Source organism: Peromyscus californicus, unplaced genomic scaffold, assembly GCF_007827085.1.
Source record: "Peromyscus californicus insignis strain IS unplaced genomic scaffold, ASM782708v3 Scaffold_10__1_contigs__length_136768540, whole genome shotgun sequence".
NCBI classification, from domain to species: Eukaryota; Metazoa; Chordata; class Mammalia; order Rodentia; family Cricetidae; genus Peromyscus; species Peromyscus californicus.
Genome location: NW_026294391.1, coordinates 67,051,006 through 67,073,914, shown reverse-complemented (window position 1 = coordinate 67,073,914; position 22,909 = coordinate 67,051,006). Strand labels below are relative to the sequence as shown.

The window sequence follows — 22,909 nt, the reverse complement described above, 5'->3', positions numbered from 1 at the left end:
TCAGGGTTTCCAATATAGCTATTGATTATATGTGTAGAAATGTAAAGCCAAATAATTACCATAAAATATGTTGGTGTGCTGGGGATGTCTTTCTCTATGCTGTGAATGTGTTGTTCTGATTGATTGATAAATAAAATGCTGATTGGCCAGTAGCCAGGCAGGAAGTATAGGATAGGCGGAATAAGCAGAGAGGAGAATTCTGGGAAGTAGAATGCTGAGTCAGGAGACGCTCCCAGCTGCTGCTGCCACCATGAGAAGTAAGATATAAAGTACTGGTAAGCAACAAGCCACGTGGCAACTTATAGATTAATAGAAATGGGTTAATTTAAGATATAAGAACTAGATAGCAAGAAGCTTGCCACGGCCATACAGTTTATAAGCAATATAAGTCTCTGTGTGTTTACTTGGGTCTGAGTGGCTGTGGGCCCCTGTGGGACTGGAGAAATCTCCAGCTACATTGGCGTGTTAGGTGTATCAATTCATTTTGGTGAATTGAGTGTAGTAATTTAATAAAATAATTTGTAAGTTTTGTTGTTATAGTACACATATTGGGTCACAGTTCCACTTCTACTGGATATTCTTTAGTTATGAAAATCTACTTTTTTTCTTGCAGAACTATTCATCTAATATCTATCCAACTGATTTAGGAGAGCACTACTTTGACAATACTTTACAAAGGAAAGGATATGGCTGTCAGAGTGGGTCTTCTACTATTAAGATAAAAACATCTAACTCACTGAAAGGAACTTCTCCAAATTTCTTATTATATGATCTGTGAACATAGTTTCTGCACTTATGAATGAACTATTCATATTATTGTCATAAATGTTAAATTTTAAAGAAACATATATAACATTGCAAGTTTTTGAATTTAGCTTCCAGAATTTTCTTTTTTCTGATAAGGATGAGATTGAAATTATTATCAAAAAATTGGAAGACATCAATTCTAATCTTTTTTATTGGGCAGGATACTAAGAGCACCAATTTTATTTGAGTTCTCTAAAGGAGAAAATGTGGTCATGCCCTCCAGATCCTTTTTGTGATCATGTCTGTGGAATATACATTTCTATATACAACAGTATTTCATCTTCAATGTGGCTCACTTCAGTTAAAATAGAATCATTTGCCACCTGGATCCAATTATATATTTTTAAGTCAGAATATTGTTAAATTGTCTATGTAGTCCAGGCTGGCCTTACTTCAAACTCATAATTCTTCAGTTTCCCTAATGGCTAGAACCATAATTGCATTCCACCAATCCTTCTCCCTCATCCTCCTGAGTTGTGGGATTATAGACATGAATCACAACACTTACGATATTTTTAATGATCATACATGCTGTCAATTTTGTCACTGTTAAATCTATCTTCAATACTATTATGCAGAATGATCTCCTTTAAGCATAAATCAATCACAACCAAAGTGGATGCTTAAAAGTTTTCAGTAACTTTCCATCCCCTTCAGGGTAAATTCTAAGCTTCAGTGCTGTCTTATTTCAGTCCTCTCCAGGGAGAACTGATCTTCTTTCCACATCTCTATTGCAGCATATATTATACTGCCTTGCTAATTAAAAAAATATTCGTCCTCTAAACCTATTTCATCAATTTTTGATGAGAGAGATGGCATTCATCATTTTTGTCCTCTTATTACTTACTATATACTAGGCACTCAATATTTTCTGGATGATGCAAGCATTTGTTACAAATCAAATAATATAATTTATACAAAGACTAATTCTAGTCTTTGAGACTATACTAGATAGCAATTAGAGAAAGATTACAATTCTAATTTGTTTACCTCACTTTCAGCTCAGAAACATTTCAGGGCCACTAAAACAGCACACCACAATAAAAATAAAAAGTGGGAGTACACTGTATTATTTATTTGATACACCTTCAATAATAGTTCAAAGCCTCTTTAACATTGATCTGACATAATTCCTCTCTTAGCATGTTGTTATAAGGGCATATTCTTTCTTTACATAGTCACTATAATACTTTCATTGTGGATAATGAACTGTCAAATTTTTAAGAACAAAAAAAATCATACAAGTATTCTTTCAATGTGGTATCTTATTGAAACACAAATTTAGTGCCACAAAGGGAGCCTTATTTCATTGCCTAAGGCATATTATATCAAGGTGAAGCTGGTTTTCACAGATCATACTCATCAGATTCTTGTCTTACAAGACTTTGTGCAGCCATATAATTTTATTTCTTTGGGACAATTGCACAAGCTGGAATGGCTGGATCATGTACAGAGTATATGTTTGACTTCTGCTTTCTAAAATAATTTGCAGCATTTCCATTTCTAGCAGCGATGTGTGGATATTTCAGTTACTCTGTGCTTTCAATAGCAGTCTGAATTTTCAGTGCTTTTTTTTTTTAAAACTTTGACCATGTTTAGTAAGTGGTACAATGACTGAAAGATGTTGGAAATTATTTTTTTGTGATTATTGCCTGAATGTTTTTGATAACCACGTATTAGGTCAAATCTTTTGTTTATTTATAATTTTTCTATTCATTCATTGAATTTTGAGAATTCTTTGTGTATTTTGGATATAAGCATATTTAAATACATGATTTGCAAATACTTTTTCTTCTGTGGTTTGTGTTTTAATTTTCTTAATTATTATCACTCAAAAATAAGAATTTTTTTATTTCAATGATCCAATTGGTCAGTATGTTTGTGGGCTGTGATTATATTATTTTAGAGAATATATGTTCTGCCCACTATTACAAAACTTTATCCTATTTTTCTGTTTCTTTTCTTTGGTGTGTGAGTGTGTGTGTGCATGCATGCAAGCATAGGGCTGCATGTATCTCAAGCTGGCCTTAAACTTGCTCTGTAGAGGATGACGCTGACTTTTGTTCTTCCTTCCTCTGCCTCCAAATGCTGAGATTATAGGCAATGACAACTATAAAGAACCATGCCTGGTTTACATAGTTCTGGGGATCAAATGGGGGTACTTCTTGTATACTAAGCAAGCACTTGACCAACTGACCTACATCTTCAGTTCTCTATTAATACCACATTGTCTTTATTTATTAGTTTTATATAAAGTTTTGAAATCAGGTTGTGGTAGATATCAAACTTTACTATATTGTAAAAATATGTTTGGCTATTATAAATATTTTTCAATTTCATATGATGTTTATATTCAGTTTGCCAATTTCTACTTTAAAGTAAGTAATTTTTTTTCTTGAATTACAATGACAACTATAAATGATTTTAAGAAGAAATAGTCTTAATACTAACATAACGGCATGCTTTTTCCTCTAAATGTACTTTAAAATACTTCAGTAATATTTCTCATTTTCTGATATATACTTTTTATACATATTTTTTCATGGTAATCTCCAAAGAGTTAAAATATTTAAAAATTATTACATTTTAATTATTTTGAGTGTATGTATGCATGTGATCATGAGTGTGTCAAAGCTTGTGACAACTTTCAGTTCATTCTGTCCCTCTGCCATGTGGAACTTGAGGATCAAACACAGGTCATCAGGCTTGGCAGTAAACACCCTTATCTAGTAAATGGTCTTGCTGGCTCATTCAAGCATTTAATATATTTGGATACTATTTTAAACGGCATTTTAGAATTTTAATTTCTGATTGTTTCATGCTGAAATAAGAAAATACAAATGACTTTTTTACATTAATTTTAAATCTTTCAACCTTGCTCACTTCTCTTATTACACATAACTTTCAAAATCATTTGGATCAATTTTATATAAAGATAATCAGGACATCTGTGAATAAAAATCCCTCCATTTATTCACCTTTTTTTCTTGACAGCATGGAATAAAATATAAAGTATAATATTGAATATATGATAAGAATAGATAGCACAGCTTTCTTCTTGACCTTAGAGTGAAATAGTTATTCCAAGAATAATTAGGATGCTAAATGTGTTTTATTTATGGCTATTTTTTTAATCAAATCAAGAAAATTCCCTTCCATTCCTTGTGCTGTGAGTTGTTATCAGTAATTGATATTGTCATATGCTATTTTGGTATCTATTGAACTATTAATATAGCTTTGAAATTGTTTACATAGCAAATTATATGGGGCAATTTTCATTCAACTGTAATAAAAAAATCACAATAAAATCTATCATTTTAACCATTTTCATATACAGTTAATTAGTGATAAATACTGTTACATTCCTTTTAAATAGCTATCAGAAGCTTTAAATAATGCAGAATTGAAATTTATCTCCACCAAACACCTTTATTTGCTGTGTTCCCATGGTTCAATTTATATTTGTGAATTTCATTACTCTAGGAATTTTACAGAATTAGGACTTTTATGGCTGGGGTTTTGAGATGCCCTATGTGGGTACTGGCAACGAAACTCATTAACATCAGTTAATAATGATCATGCCCTTTATTCTAGATTTAGGTTTATCTTGTTTAACTGTACTTAAAAGGGTAAATTTCAGTTGTTAATTTTTGATCTTACTTATTTTTTGTGTATGTGATTATGCTGTTTAGTTTTCTTTTTATTAACTTGACACAAATGAGAGACACTGGGGAAGATGGAATCTTAATTAAGAAAATATCTCTAAAGAATTGGTCTGTAGGCATGTCTATAGGGCATTTTCTTGATAGATGCTCAACTATGTTCATAGCAACATTATTTGTAATAGCTAGAACCTAAAAGAGATTTCTTAGCTAAACTATTAGCAAGACAAGAAGTACACAAATCATTTCTAAAGTCAGAGTTCATAGTAAAGTTCAGAGTTTATAGTCACTTTTGATATCATTCTGAAAGTTCTCCTAACCAGTTGGAAACAAGAGCCTAATTCATCAATGACTCCCTCAACCCTGGGATTTAGTGAGTGCTATGGCATCAAGATCATGATGGGCAAATGTACAGAGACAACCAAACCGAACTAGTGGAAACTCATGAACTTTAGACCAACAGTTGTGGAGCCTCTATGGAACTGAACTAGGCCCTTTGCATAAGTGAGACAGTTGTATAGCTCGATCTGCTTAAGGGGCCCCCTGGCAGTAGGATCAGGATCCAACCCTGGTGCATGAGCTGGCCCACTACCTATGGTTGGACACCTTGCACAGCCTTGGTGCAGGAGGAGGGGCTTGGACATGCCTCTACTGAATGTATCAGGCTCTGCAGACTCCCCATGGGAGACCTTGCCTTATTGCAGGAGGGATTGGGCGTGGGTTGGGGGGGAAGATGGGAGGGGTGGGAGGAGGGCTGATAGGGAGAGCTGTGGTTGGTATGTAAAATGAATACAAAATTCCTTAATAAAAATGGAGGTGCCACCCAGAGAGATGGTTCTGGAGTATATATAAAAGCAGGCAGAGCAAGCTATGGGCAGCAAGCAAGTAATTAGAGTTCCCCATGTTCTCTGATTTTGCTCTTTTCTGTGTCCTGTAGAATGTCTGGCAGTTTCTTCTGTGAAGCAGGAACCTGAAGGACTATCTCATCTTACAATGTTCAGTGGTCACCTTCCTATGCGTCCTGCATGTCCAGATACAACATTTTGTCAAGCAGTCCAGGCAAGAACAGTTTCTTGTCCAAATGGCTATTTTTGTCAAGAAGAAGATAAACTCCATATGGAGTGTCTTCAATGCCCATCTTCCTCTTTGAAGTAAATTGTTGCAGCCAGGAGCAGGCATGTCTCATTGTCCAGAAAGTCTGAGTTTTTAAAACATTTTAAATGCCATATTCTGTAGGTCTTTGAAGGGTTTGAAGATTACCTACATAATTGAATTATATCTATGTATACCTAGAGAACTTAACATGACTATAATTTGACTATCATAGAAGACTAATATTAATCTGTATTTCTTAATTATCCATTACAATTTAAATGAGTTACATAAACATAATACCTTAAATGAGAGTAGAAATATTTATATATAGTATAAGAAAACCAACTCTAAATTTGTATCAATAAACTAAAATCCATAGCAATGTAAAATATTTTTAAACAAGTTGCTGCTTTTTAAAAGTAGATTCAATAATCTACCCTTTCATCCTATCATATCTATATCCAACAGGCTCTTAGTATAGGAAGCCTATAATCTTTAATCAAAAATATTTGTCAGTCTTTTATACATGTATACTCTAGACAAACTTTATACATAAAATTCTAGCCTTGTCTTTTTTCTTGCCTAATATGTCCCTTAAGTTCCCTAGGTATTATCGTGATACCTATTATAGAAGGAATAAACACTTTACTCATAACAATATCACATACTACAGTTTATTTTTTGCTGCATTAGGGATTTATAAGTTCAATCAGATTTAAAAACAATGAAACCTCAGATTGACTTAGCTGTAATAAGGTATGTTTACTAGAGTCATCTGTAAGTTTCTGCATGATAAAAAGATATATTTCTATGTACGTCATCAGATAATAGCCACCATTTGGAGCTTCCAGTTTATAATTCCATTCCCAGCTTTTGAAATACTGCTTTTGAATGCTGAATAAATTTACTTTTCCTTAAACTTTTTGGTCTCTAATTCTATGCTCCTTCTCTATTGAGATGAAAATAGTGCATTAATATTCAATTTGTTTATGGATGGCTAAATTTAAAACAAAATTGACTTTAAATTTTAACAAATTTAATAAAATTCTGTTGTTCTTTTGATTTAGAAGATACATTCACATAGATTTCTTTTAATAAAATGTGTTGAGAGTCTTTTTGATATCAAATGAATTAAGGGTTCTGAATTAATTATTTGTAAAAAAATCTTTATTTTTCTTCCCTTTATAAGGAAAGATACTTTTAAAACTTTAATTCTTTTAAAATACACCGAATCTTATTTTGTGGCAAACTGAGTGGTCCATCCTAGATAATTTCCCATGATTACTTAATAATGTATGTTTTTGCATTTGCTTGTCTGTGCATGCATTCATGCTTGTGTGGGCATACACAAACAATGGCACATGTACTATAGTATGAATGAGGTAGTCAGAAGAAAACCTGCACATTGGGAGTCAGTGTGCTCTTGTTACCACATAGATCCTGGGGATGTAGTTCAGTCATCAGTCTTGGTAACAAGTGTCTTCACCTTGCCCTTATGCTTTTAAAGCAATTTTTAATTTAAATTCTACTTTTTTCTGATACAAATTTGGGTGTCTGTGCTTTCAATTAGTTTCCATTTCCAAGGGAAACTTTTTTTGTCCCTCCATTTTCTATCCATGTGTATCCTATGTGCATTGACATAGTATGGTTCAAATCTGTTATTTTTAAAAATGAGTTCAGACAATTTGTCCTTTGACTATAGAATTTATTCCAATTAAATGTAACTACTGATGTTGAAGGACTTACTACTGACATTTGTTAGTTTTTTTCTACATGTATTGTGTCTTGTTCTTCTCTTCCTGCTTTCCTTTGAATTTTATTCACTTTGTTATAGTGATATTCAATGACATTCCTTTCTTCCTTTTGTATACGTCCTACAGATGCTTTCCTTCTGGTTATCATTGCAATTGTAGAAAATATATTAAAGTTATAACCTTATTTTTATTTTTATTCACTTTGTTATAGTGATATTCAATGACATTCCTTTCTTCCTTTTGTATATGTCCTACATATGCTTTCTTTCTGGTTATCATTGCAATTGTAGAAAATATATTAAAGTTATAACCTTATATTTTCAATTGATAATGATTTCCATCACATTGAAAAACACTAGGAATGGATCTTCATTTCTGCATTTTTGCTACTACAACAAATATATATATATATTTTTTTATATACTATCATTATAGATTATTAATTTTTAAAATAATTATTTTAACACAAGCTATCACTATGTAGTTGAAGCTGCCCTTGAAATCCTACTGCCTCAGCAGGAGTGTTGGGATTACAGGTTTGTGTTAACACATCACTCAAAATATTTTTGTAAGTGGTGAGCATGGAAGAGATGTCCCCATTATTCATCTGTCATGTGGTGGCATGGTTGGGGAAGAGTAGCCCTCCCCCCCATCATGCAGGTGGGAGAGCTGGCCCTGAGGTCATAAGATTTGGAGTGCTGTCACTGACCCTTATCAACTGCAGCACTCAGGAGAATGGCCCCTACACCTTGCCCAGGCAACACAGTAGAACTAACCTGAAGGTGTAGGTATGGGAGAACAGACCCTGAGAACTTGAAAGCAGGAGAACTGGCCCTGCCCCTTACTCATCACTTCAAGAGTGAACTAGCCAGAGCAATGCAGGAGAGCTCACACTGGTAATGAGGACAAAGGAGAGCTGGCATGCTGGCCAACCCTGCAACTACTCTGCAGCTGTCCAGGCCCAGAACCAGGGTTATGAGTTAATCCACTCCAACATCCACCTCATCTGTGCTTTGCTGGAGCACCTGAAGGGGCAGGTCCTACAGATTACAAAGCTGCAGGATCTCTATGACACAGGATAACCAAAAAGAGTTCCAGTGAGGGTCCAGCATTGATAGTGTAGCAGAAGCCATATATACACAGCCAAGAATGGACAGCTGAATTAAAAAATCAACAACAATTTCCAGAATTTAAAATCCTGAATCATGACATGACACTAGTGGAATTCAGGTGTTTCTGGTACATGGACTGCTCTCACCCAATGTGAGGTTGAACTGTCGACCTTGTGTACATCCTACTTCACAAATGAGTCTGTCAGATATGCTAAGCCTATAGGCTGAAGATGATGCCCCAACACTGTGGAGAAACCTCAGGTGACTGTCCAGGCAGCTGGCTGTTTCTGTCAACTCACAAATTTTTTGGAAGTTGCTTGCATGCACTTTCTGTTTTTATTTTTGTTAGCTAATATTATTTCCTTCTTGGGTCTCTGAGGGAGTTGAAGATTAGTTAGTTATAGTTGAAGGTTAGTTAGTTATAGTTGAAGATTAATTAGGATAGAAAGTGAATTAGATACATTTTGGACTTAACAAAATAGGATAGATAATGAAATTATTTTCTCTGAATTTGTCAAATACAAATGGACTAGACATTGTTTAGACATTTATTACTTGTATATATTGTATATAGTCATTGTACTTTTGTATATAGTTTTTCTTTTGTTAGTTATAACCTTTTTCTTTTTTTTCCTTTTTATTAAAATAGAAAAGGGGAAAAAAAAATAAAAATAAAAACACACACAAAAAAAAAAAAAACAGAACAATGACTGTTTACAATTAACTTGTGCAAGTAAACATATATAGATAAAAGGGTTAACTTCCATGATGAGATTGATTTTTTCCTTTTTTTTCTCTTAAATTTTATTTTATTTTATTTTGGGGAGAAGGTTGGAAGGGCAGAGAGTAGATATGAAGGGACAGGGAAATGAATGGGATAGAGATGCATGATGTGAAAAACACAAAGAATAAATAAAACGAAAGTTAATTTTTTTATTATTCAAATTATATGTAAAATTAGAAGTTATTTGGCAGACAAAAATTACTTTAATGTAGGTTAGTTTTTTGTTTATGTGCCTATTATTACCCAAAATATGATTTCATATTAATGTAAAATCAAATTTACGTTAGAAGCTTTTTCATATTAGATGTTATATCATAACTTAGATCAGAGAAACTATATTGATTTAGATAACATTGTAGTTGTGATCTCTTGAACTCAGTGTATTTTTGTTGAGTAGTTATTTCTGTTTTCAAAGTATATCATCTCTTTCACTAAGAGAAAGGAAAAGAAAACTTGTGACATATATCACTGTTTTTCAATATTTCCCATCCGAGTACTATCCAGGCCCCACCCTGCTTAGCTTCAGATATCAGATGAAATAGAAAAGTTAAGGTTCGTACAGTCATACATGACTTTGAATGTTTCAATTTTCATTTTCCATGTGTATGCTCAAAATCAATTATATTTCAGTGTAGGGAAATATTTATCTTAATTAAAACAATCTTATGTTCCTTTCTTTCACTTCTTAAATAGTATCACAAACTATGATTTTTTTCAGGGAAAATAATAATAAATAATGATAATTAAAATAATAACATACTGACTATAACTACTTCTTTCTCACTAAATAACTTGTTCAATTTTTACATTACATAAAATTCCTGAAAAAAAAGGTTATGAAGATTTCTGGGTTCTTGTTGCACAGTATGACATAGTAATTTGAATATTTTAAATTTAACCAACAAAGATTTATCACAGAGTACTTTTAGCATTTCTTTGACTAGAAAAAAAGTAATTATTATGGAAAGAATGCCATGGAATACATTCACTTACTTTGCTCTTCAACATTAAAAGGTAAGGAGAATGAGTCACATGTTAATTGTCAGGGTTAAAACACTTTGCTTTGAAACAGTTGAATTGTTTTGATGTTATTTAGTGCAGCCAAATGTCTCAAACTTGTTTCTGTTAGTCATTTTGTATTCAATGACACATTTTAACTCTTTTGTGTGTCATTTAACAAACACCTAATGGATTTAACTCTTTTGGAGCATCACATCTTCTTCATGAAGACAAGAGGGCAACAGGCATGATTATACTTAAACACCACCTTTATTCCCTATTTTCTCTCAAATGCCAATCTTCTTTTTCTTTCTGTCTTGACAGCATAAAATGCACTTATTGTTTCAGTATATTTTTTGGTGCCTTTCCAGGAGGCTTCTAGCTATATCAATTAAAATGCCTTTTTCTGGGAAAAATCACATAGCCTCTCTGATAATTGTCAGAATTTTATTTTCTTCTTATAACAAGTTATTAGTTAAGTGCTGTCAGGAAAGAAGTTTTTTTTCCTCCAGACAATAAGAATGTTGTGCTTGGGTCTTTAAGGCATAAATTATAGACAGTAGCAATGTACTAGTATTAAATTCAACATAATTAAAATTGAGAGTGGGCTATAATAAACTCACTAAGGGAAAAACAACCCTTCCTTCTGGCATGTTGAATACAAATGTAAGCAATATTCTCTTTGAAATTAAGGGTAATTTAATTTAATTTTAATTAAACATGAATATAACAGCCTACTATAGAGAAAAGTTCATTGTTAATGTTAGTCATCTCACTTTAAAATTTGTAGGATGTAGTTTGAAATATCAATAAAAAGCTTTCTTAAGTTGGAATTAATGCATGACAGAGCATATTTTATTTATATGGAATATTTTTTGTTACAATGGAAAAACTGCATCTATATACATGGTGTTTTATATATAAAGAGCTTAAAGGTGATATACTTGAAAGAATAATAAACTTTCAACTAATTTGTGGCACAGAGCTATAGTCAGTTTATGGACAGCAGAACAATGAAGATAAGAAATGATTTATCAATTGTATTGTGCATTCTTTCAAAATTCTAGCAAATTAATGTAAAACTAATTGCATAACGTATTTCTTCATTACACAAAACAATGTCAGCCTGCAAGATACAGCTGAACTTCCACTTCAGTAAAGGCAGTTAGTGTCAATCATTTTCCAAAGATTTTCAACAGCATATAACAATAGTACATAGAATATCTTATTTGCTCTATAGTAGTAAATGCCAGTAAGAACACTGTGATTATTATGAATAATGAACACATTGTATAAGGTATCTAAAACTATTTCGGCTTTTAGTTTTATATTGAGAAAACACAATAAGATAGATATTAGACAGCTCTGATCAAAATCATTTAGTCCTTAAATTTAGGCACACTTTTAGATAATTTTAAGTTATAGAAAATGAGCATTTATATCTACAAATATTTACGTATAACTTCTGGGGTCAACAACATAAATTCAAATAAATTGTAGACGGAAAAAGCCCTGAGTTAAAAAGGATAATATGTTTTCTTCCTTAAGGGCATATGTCTCTGCTACAGAATCTCAGGTGTATATACAATAATTGTGTTTAGAATCATGGCAATTATGCCTATATTTCTGAAATTTCTATTTTGCAGGTTATATTCAGCAATTAAATGTTTAATTGTTTAAGGCTCCCTTCTCACTTTTATCCGTCTTATGCCCCCTTTTAGATCAGTGTTTCTCAGAGCCCTGGAATCATGAATACTCAGCGTCACCCAGAGCCTTGTTAAATGAGTGATTGTATGAGCAGATATGGGCCCCAGAAATCTGTATTTTAGTAAGATCCACAATTTATTTTGACCTTGAGAACCACTGTCCAGATTGTTCTTACCTATGTCCATGACTTCAAATGTCATATCAATGTAGATGACTCACAAATTATATCTCCAGTTGAATCTTTACTACTATCTACTTTAAATACCACAGGATATATGAAGACACCCCGACTCTATGTGCTCCCAGATAAAACTCACACTCTTGTCTCATAAACATGATACTCTTCCATTATCCCCCATCTTTCTAAAAATTATGATGAAATTCATCTTGGTTTATATTCCATAAACCTAGTAGTCATCCTTGACACTTTCTACACCTTCAGTTCCCATAGAAAACTGAGTTGATTTTTACCTCCTCAAGGTATCTTGAATATATCTACTAGTTTTCAATTTCACTGCCACCATTATAGTCCAAGTTAGTCTTTTTACCTATCTCTCTGTAAGCCCTTTACTCCTTTTTTTTCCCCAATTTCTTCTCTATAGGATCCTACCTATTTCTGAAAACCTTTTAATTGCTTTCTTTGCCTCTTTAAATAAAGTTATTTACTTGATGGTCCATAAACACTCAAAGTACAAATGTACCTTCTCTATAAGTCCCATTCTGTTACATATTTCCACATTCTGACACCCTGACCTTCTAATACACTAAATAACATTAGGATGAAAATGAAATAATTTTTATTTTTAAAATGTCATTATTTTCTATGATTGAAGGACATACCTGTAACAAAATTGTTCCTCAATATACATTATGTGAATAAATGAACATAAAGTACTTACTAATTCATCTCATCCAAGCATGTGCCAGCAAAGTAGAAATCCTTGATTCTTGCATGGGTGGCTTGGAAAGCACTATGGGAAAAAGGCAAAAAGCATAGAATTCATTTTTCTTTCTAACAACTGTTAGAACATTTAATCCTATAACATTCTGAAAGGATTGAAGCAGTCATCTAGTAAAATCTCTAATATATATCTAGGTAAAATGAAGCCTTAAAGGATTAAATAACTTGCCAAAGGTAATACGTTAGTAATGGAAAAATAAGAAGGACACTGATTTTTTTAATCAGGCACTCAGAGAGTATTCTGATTCTTAAAAGAGGGAGGGGGGACTGGGAGGAAGGGAGGGAATGGGGATTGTGGTTAGGATTTATTGTTTGAGAAAAGAATAAAGAAAAAGAAAACAAGATTTGGAGCACTCCTGTTTTTAAGCAAACCGGTGAACTAGGGTGTTTTAAAATAATTGAGTTATTAATCAGATTCGACACTTCTTCAGAATAATGAAGTTTCTCTCAAATAGTTCTTCTAAATTCCATTAAGTATTTTTCTATTGATATGTAGAAAAATAAATATGGCTCTCTTCTTTCTCTTGATCTATGTCTTTTCAAAAGCAAAGGATGTGCCTATGCCTATGAAATAATTTATATCTATCCATCCATCTATTGTCTATCTATCATATATCTACCTACCTACCTACAAATGCTGTCTGGAATGAAAGACAGTACTTAAAGAGTAGTATCAGTTTGGCAATAATATAAACTATGCCTTAATAGAAAAAATAGAATTTTTCTGAGGATCTTTCTTTGTTTAATTTACTCATTAATATCATTATCAATCATATATGGATATAATTCCAATTCCTATCCTTTGCCTGCATGCTGTTTTCATATATGTAAATGTTATTAGAATTAGCAGAAATTTTCTATGTGCCTCTCATTCATTAATTCATGTATTTTACAGTTTAAATTCCCATGTGTAAAATATATACTTTCAAGTAGAAAAAATGATGCAAATTAAGACAAAAAATGAAGAATTTTTAAATGTCCTGTTAAAACAGAACTCTGAGAGCATCCATTCGAATGTGATTAACGTAGTATAGGGCACTATGTAATATTATGGGATATTTATAACACTGAGTTTCTTTTGATCAAAACCAAACTCTTGTATACCTCCTATCACAGTATTTTCTAGTAAATTTAATATAATTTGATAATATCCCTAGTAACAGAAGCTCTTGATTGTTTTCTTTTAGAGTTTATAAGTCACCTTACAAAGTTGAGAATTTTCTGATATCCACTTCCATACAAAAATGTTTTTTCAATAATGACCCTGATTCTGCAAATTCATCCCATACTAGCAATAAAGGATCATCCTGATATTGCTTCATTAATTGGGATATTACTTCCAAATAGTATGAATTTACAGTTAGTTCAATTCTTTTCCATTTAAGATATGTGTTAAATGGTTATTTAATTTATTTAAATATTCTCACAAACTGGTAGAAAACATCTAATATTACTCTTTTGTAAAATAGCAGTGTTGGCCTTCATCAAGAAAACCTCTTTTGGAAGTTTTAAAAACAATAAATCTACAAGTACACTTAAATTCTTAAATCCAAATTGCTTCTTTTAAGGGAAGCCTTAAGTTTTATTAGTTTAAACTTTCCAGCAGCATGATAATAAATTAAGAGTTCAAAATTGGAACTGGGGTTGTAGCTCAGCAGTGGAACACTTGCATCGTACATCCAAAGCCACTAGTTTCAGGCCCTGCTTCACAAAAAATATTGAAGCTTCCTTAAATCCAACAGACTGCCAGTTGCTAGATGAAAAACTTGGCCAAGTACATTTAACCTCTTAGTCATCTCATCTGTAGAAGCAGGACAATGCCCCCCTGGAGATGTATTATATTACATAACATAGGCTAATTGCTTAGCACACAGCACCTGGTAGACAGTGTGTACTGAAAAGATAGAAATCAGGAATTTCATAGGATCAGATTTTTCCAACTAATTTTCAAGGCTAGCAACAGCAACATTGTACTTTTCAAACACCTTTTCATAGTACCTGAGAGTTGAGACTGGATTAAAAATTTGGGCTTCTAAGTTTTATTGTATCAAAAACTCTAGATGAAACATGTTCTCTGACATTGCTTTAAATGCATGAAAATATGCAATGGAGTTTTAACTTTCTCATACTCGTTCAGTCTGTAATTTACTACTTCAATCATGTTGGGTCTGTATATACATTTCAGTTTAAAATTATTTGAGATATTAATTCCAGTATTTGGCATATATTCAAATTCAGATATGAAATTCCAATTCAAGAGTGGAAATTGACCAAACACCAATTTTTTTATTGTTATTTACCCATGTATGTTTTTTCACCTTACAGTTTATATCTTTTTGTTTGTTTGTTTGTTTTTATTTTTTTTGAGACAGGGTTTCTCTGTGTAGTTTTGGTGCCTGTCCTGGATCTCACTCTGTAGAATAGGCTGGCCTTGAACTCGCAGAGATCTGCCTGGCTCTGCCTCCCAAGTGCTGGGATTAAAGTTGTGTGCCACGACCGCCCAGCTCACCTTATGGTTTATATCTTAAATTTCTTGGTATTACTGCCTTCTTAATTTCTGAAGCTCTCTTAGTAACCTAGCAATAAGGGTATTACATACCTGCATACTTCCTGCTATTTACTCCAGGTGCTAAGTCATACATCTAGATGACTACTACTATTTTTCAATCACGTATTTAGTCATAGCATATGTTTCTATAGTGAATCTGTTAGAATATCATAGCTTGTTTCTTTTTTTGTAATAACCTCTCTCACAGCCTTTTAAAAAGAGGTTCATGTAGAGCTTTGTTAATATAATTTTGTTCTTAACTTTCTGGATGACCAAAAATAGTGTTTTAAGATTCCATAGATCAGTTTATGTAAAAATTACTTTAAATTTACTTACTTACAGCTCTCCATGATTAATGATGATTTATAGAACATATTTTTAAAAGTTCTTAGTTTGTCCAAGTCAAAGCAGAGGGAAGGTGGTTAATCATTTCCAGAAAGGGCACTTTTAATAATTTGGCAAAGAATGCATCTGTCAGACTGCTGGTGTTAATATGCAACAGCCATTGATCTAGTCTCTTTCTAATACCTTTGAAGAACAGTACTTCTGTGGACTAATTCCAGAAAGGATAAAAAATACAAAATTTGTATGTAGATAGATAGATAGACAATTATAATTCCAAAAATACTTCTGTAGTTTGTGTTTTTATACAAACTTATCATGTGCGTAAATTCACAAGTGACATCATTCTTAAAGATTGACTCTTCCCATGGACATAGCTGATAATATCAGGCATGTTCAGGGCAGGATGTCTGTAGATCATAGTCTGATCATGGTCTGCCATAATTTACCTAGTTCTATAAATGTTAAAGAATAAAAGGAAAGTGCTTTTGCTGCATCAAGAACAGATGACCTTTATTACAAAGCAATTTTCTCCCTGAGCATCCTGTGCGATGAGGTCAAATATTTGGTGCACAATTTTCTAGAGTCTTGGTATGAAGCTGTTCCAATTTGCTGCTATTAAAAGTAAAACATCCAGTGACTCACATAAGGATATATCCTTTTTGGTATTCAACCTTTTTTTAAAAAATCAAATTTTGCGAATGTTCTTTGCATATCAATGTTAGATTTATGTTTCGATGTTCTTTCCCCCTAGTTTTAAGGCACTATATTTTTATGTTTTTGTTTTTCATAAGTATAAATATGATGCAGCTGACAAACATTCACGAAACTACCGAATGCCTCTTTAAATTGAAAAACTTCAACAATTGAGTCCACCAATGGACATTTAACATTTCTATTATATCATAAGTCATTCAAGACATTTCTGAAAGTCAAAGAAAATTGTGATAGCACAAATTAGATATTTTAGCATACTTTATGTTGAGAGTATGGCTTATCTAAAAAAGAGAATTGGAGGAGAATAAAATAACAATCACAGTTGATAGGAGTCTGACCTAGGTTCCTTGCATATATGTTATGGCTGAGTAGATTGGTGTACTTGTGGGATTCCTAACAGTGGGTGTGGGGGTGGTCACTGACTCTTTTGCCTAATTATGGGACTCTTTTCCTCTTGCTGGGTTGCCTCATCCAGCCTTGATATGATAGTATGTGCCTGGTCTTATTTTAGCATATGCAGTGTTTAGTTGATGTCCCTGGGAGGTTTGCTCATTTCTGAGGGATGACTGAGGGGGCATGGGTTTGGGGGAAAGGAGAGATGGGGGCCCTGGAGGGAAGGGAGGGAGGGAAAATGGCAGCTGAGATGTAATATATGAAATAATAATAAAAGAAAAACAATCACAGTGAAAAATGGGGTATCCTTTAATGTTTATGTAAGTCATCAATTTAAAGTATAACATTCTTCCCATAGTAAATAGATTTTCAAAAGTTGGGTGTTACTCCTCTTTATTCTAAGTCATATATTGTCACCAAAAAACATATTTCTTTACAAATTCTTCATTTAAAAATAAGTTTACTACTTTTTAAAAAGCTCAGGCATCTTCCTGAAGTAACGACTATTTCATAATGTGAATTGTGTATTCATAATTAATCTTTTAAAATAAAAATTTCAATTAAGTATCATACATATAAGACATTAAAACCCTGATAAAATGTTCTTTCTCTAGAATATCATAATATTGATAGCATAAAATCAGTATTGGCAAAAAAAAAAAAAAAAAAAAAGGGAAGCCGGGCAGTGGTGGCGCATGCCTTTAATCCCAGCACTCAGGAGGCAGAGCCAGGCGGATCTCTGTGAGTTCGAGGCCAGCCTGGGCTACCAAGTGAGTTCCAGGAGAGGCGCAAAGCTACACAGAGAAACCCTGTCTCGAAAAACCAAAAAAAAAAAAAAAAAAAATCAGTATTGGCATCTTTCTACTAGCAGAATAGTGCACTTTAAGGGAACTGACTTAATAATTACTTTATATATCAGATTAAAGAAAAACTTAGATCATATAATTAGACTTATCAGTAGAGAAAACTCACTAGAAAATGTTAAAATTCACTGATTTTTTTTGCAATGCTATAGGTTTAAAATTTTTATTTAGGTAAGTATGTGTGACCAAATTTATAGCCTTTGGGATTCCCTCACTTTCCTCAAACCATCAGGTTGGTCTACTCCTTCATAAACACACCCAAGAAGTCACAGGAACTAATCTTGTCAGAAGAATTAATAAAATGAAAGTCTAAAAAACACCATAAAACAACAAAACGATGGGAATTAATTATTATAAATAATATAACTTTGACTTTAGAAGCAAGAACTTCTCACTGTAGTAAAAAATGCTCTCTTGAAGTTTGATTTATGAATCAGAAGGCTACATTTTCTTCTTCCTTAAGTGGTTCTCAATTTATAAGTTCTTTGATTTGATAGTACCTTAAACTCTAATCAAATCTGATTTTGAATTTTGAGTTTCCTTAAATAATTGTCCAAGGAATTTAGGTCTTTTTGGTTTTGGAAGATTTCTAACTTCTGTTACTTGAAGTATATATATATCTAGCAATTAGTTTACTGTGTTTATAGCTCTATTACCACTTAAGTATGTAAATGACATAAAGAAGAAAAAGAATGAAACAAAGTTAGAGGATGCAAACGGGTAAGAATTCACTTCCATTTTTTGTGGGGGATCACTTGATGGACATGGGGATATTTGAGAACTGAGGTGAAGATCTGGTCTATATTCATATATGACGAGCATTTATGAAACAACTGAATGCCTCTTTAAATTAAAAAAAACCTCAATAATTGAGGCCATCAATGGTCATTTAACATTTCTTTTATATCATAAGGCATATATGTATACACACACGCACACATGCACACACACACACACACACACACACACACACATATATATATATATATATATGGAGTTCATTTTCCTTATATATACTTAAATACAGTCAAGTAAGACAAGATAACCCTTAAGGTTTATAAAGAGTCTGACTCTATTTTGATATTTGACTGCTGATAGTTTTCATTTTCTACTCTGCCATCTCTTCCTGTTTGGCTGGACCTTTAAACTCTAAAGTCATAGGTGACCATAAGAAAAAAATCTAACTAATCTCGCTTTTCAAGCTATTTTTATATAGCTTAGGATGCCTGCCTGTTATGGTCTCAAAAAGGCTCATTCTGTAAATAAACATTTTATCCATAGTCTCTTGCTGTGTGGAATATTAACATCTGCACCAAATTCAGGAGTAGTATTTGTTCCCCTTCTGCAGGGAATCTTATCAAATTAAGAATCACTGATTAAAAAAAATACCAGGACTCTGAATGATTTGACATTATAATGATTGATTTCTGTTTTCCAAATTGAAGAGAGCAGGTAAATACTATAAAGAACATAGTAAAAATGAGAATAATAAAATAAAAACCTCAAGTTCAGGGGATATGTGTTAACAACAAATACAAGTTTGAAAGTATATTTTAAGAATCGGATCCATATAGTTTTATATTTATATGTTTATTCTCTTTATAATTTAATCATTTACTCTAATGTTCAAGTGACTTGGGCCTTGAGTAGCTTAACTCTCTTCCACTTTTAAATTAAGTCTGGTTTTCTGCCCTCAACTTTCTCATCGGTAGATAAATCACACCTATACATCATAGGCCAGATTTGGAAAAACAATGTAAATTGCAATACTAACTGCATACATAAATGCTGTCTAACAATATTGCAAGTCTACAGTAGCAGAAACATAGTATTTGCGTTGGAAAGCTACACACTAGAACATTTTTTCTACTTACTTTAATAATGAACATTTAAAGACTCTAGCAGAGAGTTTAAGATATAAAAATATTCGTTAATAGCCTTTTACTTAATCTTATTGGTAAATCAAACACTTCTTCAACTTGATGTTTTCCAATTTCTTTCCAAGTTTTCGTGTCTTTTAATATAATTAAGAAACAGTAAATTAAAAAATAACATCATTATCCCTACCACTAATGTATGACAGTTGCTTTAACTTTGTACCATGTAACCTATTTTTATATCTCTTTTAATATCTCTTTAATTGGACTTATTTCTCTTCCTTGGACTTTCTGAAGTCTGTTCATCTCTTTTGATGTCTGTTAAATCCAGATACTCTATAATAAGAATCTGACTTACATAATAAAGAGCATACCATCCAGGTATTTCTAGCTATCCAATCAGTGTTTCCTAATTATATACTGACCTCCCTCTAACATGTTAATTTTATAATACTTAAATAATATACAGAGTGAACAGATTTGACTTGTACAATTATAATTATGGCAAATGTAGAAAGACTGTGAAAAATAAAGTAATATTATGATTATTCCATAATATACTCATATTTTAAAATAGTTTATAGTTAAATAAAGATAAATAATGAATTAGAGTGGTATCATAATTTGAAAATATATTAGCTATTATGTTTATCCTATGGGATCTATTAACTATAAGTTCTACTCACAGTATAATCCTGAAACACTACTTGTCTGAAAAATCATGAAAGGAACTACAAGAAGAATTTAGAATTATAAACTGGACCCTGTTATAGCTCTATTTTAGGGTATTAATTTGAACTCTCAATTTAAAAGTCACTTATTACTTACTGTTCTCTTCTGCAGTGTGGAGCTAAGTCAATTCGGAATTCTGGTAGGTAAATGAAACCATCAGCCTTGGTGTCCTAGGAAAGAATGAAAAAATATAAGTGGAAGATTTAAGAGAGAGAGTACAAGTTGAAATGGAAAAACCAAGAGCTAGGTCACCAGTGTTGTAACAAACATTTTTCTAGACTGCTTATTAAGGAATGCAGTTTGCTTAGCATGCACTTGAAATAGCTTTCTGCAAAGCAAATGGACCATGCATTTATTAAACCATCAATGGTAACAACAGATTTTACATTAATGATTATACAGAATTATTTCAAAATATGCAAATAGCTCTCACCATCATTAAGGCATTTGAAGCAGACAAAAATATATCAATGAAGCCCAGCAAAGAGAAGAGCTATAGCAGCATTTAGAACATTAATAAACCTTCAGTTGTCTCACATAGAATGATGAGAACAGGTATCAATCATTTTCAACTTCAAAGCTTCTGAAATATCTAATAGTGAAATATCTAAGGATGAAATTGTTTAGCATTAGAGCATCACAGAGCAGATTTTGAAATTTAATCTTTTATTTCTGTGTCCTTTATATCATATATATATATATATATATAAGCAACCCATCAAATTTGTAACACATTGTCATGAACTGACACAAGGCTGAATACCTTCCTACATATTTATAGAACTTATTCAATCCTAGTCATCATAAATCTGCCCATGTTTACCAGGCCACTTTTTTTCTGAGTCACAATTTCTTCAAGGATAAAAAGGGGATTATGTTATTCCTAGGTTTTAACATTTGTAACTCACAAGGGAAAAGATACTTTAGAATATTAAAGTTATGAGAAATATAAGTCTAGTAATCTTGAAATTAAAAACAAATCAGAACCTATATATTTTATTAACAATCTGATAAAGGATCATTTAGAAAAAATACTCACAAAAGTGGAATCATTAAAAAAGGTGCCAGAACATTGATTCATCTTATATTAAGTAAATTAATTGTAAGAAAATTCTTTAGGTGAAAAAAACTATAGTGAATAGAATTTACTATTGTGGTGATATTTTCTTGGTGCACCCCAATAAAGCTTATCTGAGGATCAGAGGAAAAAGTCAGCCACTATAGCAAACATAGAAGTCAGGCAATGGTAGCACATGCATTTAATCCTAGCATTTGGGAGGCAGAGATCCATCAGGCAGAGTGAGTTCAAGATCAAACTGGGGGACAGAGCCAGGCATGGTGACACATGCCTTTAATTCAGCACTAACCATAGAAGTCTGGAGGTCTGTACAGACAGAGAGGAAATGATGTAGCTGGGTGGAGAGAGGAAGTGAGTTGGCAGAACAGAAAGGCATATAGGAGTGGGTATACAGGAAACAGGTCTCTTTGGAGACTGAGGTGTTGGTAAGGTAAGGTTGTCTGTGACTTGTCCTATTCCTTTGATCTCTCAGTTTCAACCCCAATATCAGGCTCTAGATTTTTTATTAATAAGACTGTTTAGCAATTCTTCTTACATCTGGTGCCCAATGTGTTTTTCTGTTTAATTTCAACAGGGGTAACATTCATGATATTCATTATGTCTGGCTGGAATATGATTTAGTACTTCACATTTGCTCTTTAAAACTTTCAAATTTAAAAAAGAAAAATTCCACATTGTTTGAGAAAAAGGGAATAGGAGAATATGATGGGAAATAATATTCATTAAAAACTTATGTGACAGACATTGTACCATGTTTTTTTACATATGTTAACTAATTATCACAAATAGTCATTGATTAAACTATTATATTGGAATGTATATATATATATGTATATATATACATATATATATAGTGCCACATATGAGAGATATATTGCTGAATCAGTTAGGTGACACCAGGGGAGATAAATATAGTACTTTTGAAAGCTTATGATCTAGGAGGAGACAGTTTTAATATAAGAATAATAAATTAGAATTACAAGGGGTCAAACGCTGTGATTAAAGTTATATGACACTGAGTGATAATGAGCATTTAACTGGTAGAGTAGGATCAAGAAAGGCTTCCCTATGAAGTGATGTATTGAAGTAATATCTGAAGGGAAATTGAGTTGTTAATGAAATTAACATTCAGGGATCATGGAATATTACAAGAAGAAGTAAAACACATGTAAAGATTCCATAAATGGATGGAGCACAGCACATTCGAGAAAATAGAAGTGGCCAGTGTAGCTGGAATGTAAAAATCACAGGGTGGATAGTACAAGATATAACAGAAGAGGTACAGGATTTATATAAGGCTTGATAGTCCATGATAAGGACATTTTTGTGTAAGAGTAATGGAAAGTTAGTAATGGCTTTCAATAGGGAGACAAATAAGAAAATGGGGTGAAATGAGGTAGTAGGGATATGGCAAAATTTATATTTAAAAAGATCCCCTAATTACAGTCGTGAACTAGAGGGAGGCCAAAGTGAATATA

The 22,909-nt window shown here is 32.5% G+C and overlaps 1 protein-coding gene across 1 annotated transcript in view; it reads right to left on the bottom strand.

Annotated features, from left to right (window-relative positions):
- Positions 1-22,909, bottom strand: part of LOC128108400 (uncharacterized) — a 74,462-nt gene that overhangs the window by 28,269 nt on the left and 23,284 nt on the right. The window contains exons 4-5 of the mRNA XM_052734899.1: positions 20,450-20,523; positions 12,820-12,891 (exon numbers count right to left, since the gene is read on the bottom strand). Of these exons, the coding sequence (XP_052590859.1) occupies positions 12,820-12,891; positions 20,450-20,523 (146 nt within the window). The remainder of the gene's footprint in view (positions 1-12,819; positions 12,892-20,449; positions 20,524-22,909) is intronic.